A 5,000-nucleotide genomic window follows, 5' to 3' on the forward strand; every position below is an offset into this window, starting at 1 on the left:
TGACACTAAACTGTCTGTGGACTAACTTTATTATTATTATTCATCTTTCTTCATCTTCATTTCTTTATCTAGTCACTTGCTGCTCTTTAGCCATTTTAGTTGTCATAGCCTCTTGTGTTCTGTTTTTATCTGTTGTGTTTTTAATGTTTATTGTCATCTGTGTGTCTTGGCTGCTATGACGACTCAATTTCCATTTCAGGATCAATATCTATCAATTTGGCAATGTGGGCTCTGTTCTCTGTTAAAAATTTTGTCCCACTGATGATGTCATCAGTGATGTCATAAATCCATCACTGATGATGGCAAAAGTGATGTCAGCAGTGATGTCACTTGAGCAATTGTGCATTGTGACATCACTGATGATGTCACCACTGACATCATCAGTGATGTCATCAGTGATGTCATCAGTGATGTCATAAGACACTGATGATGTCATCAGTGATGTCATAAGACTGATGGATGTAAACTTAACACGTTGCGTGCCATAGCCGAGATATCTCGTCTTACATAATCCAACGGTTGAGTGCCATAGACGAGCTATCTCGTCTTACATAAACATTATTTTTTTTTGACGGTGGGACATCAATCAACCCCTTTTACGTCTTCTATATCTTTATTGGAGGAAGAGAATGTGTATAATCTATTTTACCGACCACTAAGTGGCGACAGTTCTCTCCCAAGACAGAGAGAAAGCCACAGCCACAGCGGGTCCGCTGCAGAAAGCCAGTCTAATTACAAGGAAATAGCTGGGCGAAAACTCTTTCGATTTCACACACACACACACACACACACACACACACACACACACACGCGCGCGCGCGCACACACACACACTCGGGTACCTTTGCGCATAAATAAGACCAGAATCGCAAAAGCTTATTCAAAGCTCTCAGCCGACACGAACGAGCCAGTTTTTTTACAGTCCAGACCAACATCGGGGCCCCGTTCCAATACCCATACTTCCATACTATTTAGTAGGCAAAAAAAGATTTAGTATGTCCCAATACATAGTATGTCAGATGCAGTATGCCAAGAGTACCAGGATGTTGTACTACATCAGCTCCTATTTCGGAGTATGCATCGATGCATGCTGCTTCAGCCAAACTTCCCCACAATCCTTTGCGCAGCAGGAAGTTATGTCTTCTTCTTCTTCTAATGTTTTATGGCGGTTGGCAAACAACTTTTTGTGCATTACCGCCACCTACTGGAGTTACGTCGCACTGACTGAGCTGCGTGTTCATGAATGAGATAATTAACTTTAAGAAAGCCTTGAAATATGTTAAAACCAAACAAGCATGGTGTGTACCAAAACATGCATATCTTGATTCCTGTTTAGATCTCTGACTTAATGTTTTTGCTTTATTTATTTTATTTTGTTTATTTGATTGTCTGTTCCAAATTTGTAAATGTTTAGTCTGAATTTTTTGTATAATGTACTGTTTGTTACTGCCAGACTTTGTTTATTGAATAAAAAATAAAAAAAACACTCAAATGTGGCGCTGCGGACGTCGGCGGAAGTGAGCAAGAGGTCGGAGTTCAGGAAGCTCACGTGACGACAGATGTAGTGTGTCCCAATAGTATGCATTTTGCATGCATGCTGCACACTACAATCCATACTTTGTGAGGGCAGCGGCAGTACATACTACAAGAAAGAAGTACAAGTATGGGTATTGGAACGGGGCCCATGTATCTCGTCCAGACTGCCCGAAAGCGGCCGCGGAGCCTCCACCCCCTCCGCAGCACAGACGGAGGGAGGAGTTTGGAGACACACACACACTCTCTCTCTCTCTCTCTCTCTCTCTCTAGTCCCGAGAGAGAGAGAGAGGAGAGAGAGAGAGAGAGGAGAGAGAGAGAGAGAGAGAGAGAGAGAGAGAGAGAGAGAGCACACAGAGTGGGAGACAGACACGCTGTGGGGGCAAAGAACGGACAGAGATCTCTTCCTCTCAGAGCCGCGGAGCAACGTGCAAACACACACACACACACACACACACACACACACACACACACACAATACAGTATACAGACTTGCCCAAGGGCACCCATAATCACAGGCAGGTGACTGTTCTTCCTGTTTGATTGAATTTCACAAAACTGCGATTATCTCAGCTTCCTGTCTCAGACGCTAAAACCATGCTGTACTCAACGGCTAATATCTACATAACTACTAACTCTGCAAACTAACTCTTTTAGACAGAGAAAGCACACATTCTATTAGTTATTTTTAGATGATTGGTGTTCACGAAGTCTTAACAGAAAAGAATCCTCGGCTCTTGTAAAATGAGCCAGAATCCTCAAAAAAAAACCTGGCACAACTTACCTACAGGATTGAAAAAACGGCTGGCACTCAATGTGTTAAGGGCAATATGAAATGTTCATCTTTCTAGCAAATCTCTGTAAATTTCAGACTTGGCTGTGCCTGGCATAACATGCCTCTGATCAGCATGCTGTGCCTGGCAGAACATGCCTCTCTCTGATCAGCATGCTGTGCCTGGCAGAACATGCCTCTGATCAGCACGCTGTGCCTGGCATAACATGCCTCTGATCAGCATGGTGTGCCTGGCAGAACATGCCTCTGATCAGCATGCTGTGCCTGGCAGAACATGCCTCTGATCAGCATGCTGTGCCTGGCAGAACATGCCTCTGATCAGCATGCTGTGCCTGGCAGAACATGCCTCTCTCTGATCAGCATGCTGTGCCTGGCAGAACATGCCTCTGATCAGCATGCTGTGCCTGGATAACATGCCTCTGATCAGCATGCTGTGCCTGGCAGAACATGCCTCTCTCTGATCAGCATGCTGTGCCTGGCAGAACATGCCTCTGATCAGTGCGCTGTGCCTGGCAGAACATGCCTCTGATCAGCATGCTGTGCCTGGCAGAACATGCCTCTCTCTGATCAGCATGCTGTGCCTGGCAGAACATGCCTCTGATCAGCATGCTGTGCCTGGCAGAACGTGCCTCTCTCTGATCAGCATGCTGTGCCTGGCATAACATGCCTCTGATCAGCATGCTGTGCCTGGCAGAACATGCCTCTCTCTGATCAGCATGCTGTGCCTGGCAGAACGTGCCTCTCTCTGATCAGCATGCTGTGCCTGGCATAACATGCCTCTGATCAGCATGCTGTGCCTGGCAGAACATGCTTCTCTCTGATCAGCGCGCTGTGCCTGGCAGAACATGCTTCTCTCTGATCAGCGCGCTGTGCCTGGCAGAACGTGCCTCTCTCTGATCAGCACGCTGTGCCTAGCAGAACATGCCTCTGATCAGCATGCTGTGCCTGGCAGAACATGCCTCTCTCTGATCAGCGCGCTGTGCCTGGCATAACATGCCTCTGATCAGCATGCTGTGCCTGGCAGAACGTGCCTCTGATCAGCACACTGTGCCTGGCAGAACGTGCCTCTGATCAGCACACTGTGCCTGGCAGAACATGCCTCTCTCTGATCAGCGTGCTGTGTCTGGCAGAACATGCCTCTGATCAGCATGCTGTGCCTGGCAGAACATGCCTCTCTCTGATCAGCATGCTGTGCCTGGCAGAACATGCCTCTCTCTGATCAGCATGCTGTGCCTGGCAGAACATGCCTCTGATCAGCATGCTGTGCCTGGCAGAACATGCCTCTGATCAGCACACTGTGCCTGGCAGAACGTGCCTCTGATCAGCACACTGTGCCTGGCAGAACATGCCTCTCTCTGATCAGCATGGTGTGCCTGGCAGAACATGCCTCTGATCAGCGTGCTGTGCCTGGCAGAACATGCCTCTGATCAGCATGCTGTGCCTGGCAGAACATGCCTCTGATCAGCATGGTGTGCCTGGCAGAACATGCCTCTGATCAGCGTGCTGTGCCTGGCAGAACATGCCTCTCTCTGATCAGCATGCTGTGCCTGGCAGAACATGCCTCTGATCAGCATGGTGTGCCTGGCAGAACATGCCTCTCTCTGATCAGCGTGCTGTGCCTGGCAGAACATGCCTCTCTCTGATCAGCGCGCTGTGCCTGGCATAACATGCCTCTGATCGATAGTTCACTAATACAAAAGGAGTGCGGCTGCTGCTACTCCATCACTCTCTGAGAGGCTTTCCTCCCGCTCCTCCTGCTTCATTCACCCTGACGTGCTTTAATGAAGATGTAGTTGTAGGTTCGCACCCGATTTAATTGTTTTCTCGCTCATTTGAGCGAGGTGCAGGTCTCTCTTCACACGCTTACCCTTCTCATTCTCTAACCCTTGACTCTGCTTGCCTTGCTTCAGCCTTCGAGGAGCCGATCCCTGACGACCGTTACCATGGCATCTACTTTGCCATGCTATTGGCTGGAGTGGGCTTCCTGCTGCCCTATAACAGCTTCATCACTGACGTCGACTACCTGCACCACAAGTTTGAAGGTATTCATGTCATGTGACATTTTTTGTTGTGGCCGCCATCTTGTGAAGCCTATTGTAAAGCGTCTTTGAGCTACGGAAAAGCGCTATATAAGCCCCATCTATTATTATTATTATTATTATCTTCAGCACCGAACGCAGCACAAGTCCATGGGGGGACTGTTCAAACCATGCCCTCTTTGAACTCTAAATACTCTTTCAAACTTTGAACTTACAAACTCCAAGTCAAGTCAAGTCAAGTTTATTTGTATAGCACATTTCATACACAGAGGCAATTCAAAGTGCTTCACATAAAATGGTTGACAGGAAAATAAAAGAAAAGAAGAGAGTAAAATGGACATTTAAAAGCATCACAACAAAACTTAAAAAAAAAGAGTATAAAAAGTGCATTAAGCAACTTCATTAACTTTACTCCATGTAAACTTTTTAAATGGATCAACACTTTTAGTACTTTATTACTTTTATTCAGCATCAGTGGCTCCTGCATTACATTACTGGCTTTCCTGCATGGGGAAGCTACAGTAAGCAGCTCTGGCAGTGGTTAACTCCTTGGATGGTCTGGAAGTGGTGTTGGAAGACCAGTTCCCTCTGGTCTCATGAATATTATCTCCTTTGTGTGTGTGTGTGTGTGTGTG

General features: G+C 46.9%; 1 protein-coding gene across 1 annotated transcript in view; it reads left to right on the forward strand.

The window, feature by feature from the left end:
- Positions 1-5,000, forward strand: part of slc29a4a (solute carrier family 29 member 4a) — a gene marked incomplete at both ends in the record, with an annotated part of 25,682 nt that overhangs the window by 3,624 nt on the left and 17,058 nt on the right. Inside the window, one exon of the mRNA XM_083648497.1 lies at positions 4,237-4,368. Coding sequence (XP_083504623.1) covers positions 4,237-4,368 — 132 coding nt within the window. The remainder of the gene's footprint in view (positions 1-4,236; positions 4,369-5,000) is intronic.

This window comes from Poromitra crassiceps (assembly GCF_964638095.1).
Source record: "Poromitra crassiceps genome assembly, chromosome: 13".
NCBI lineage: Eukaryota > Metazoa > Chordata > Actinopteri > Beryciformes > Melamphaidae > Poromitra > Poromitra crassiceps.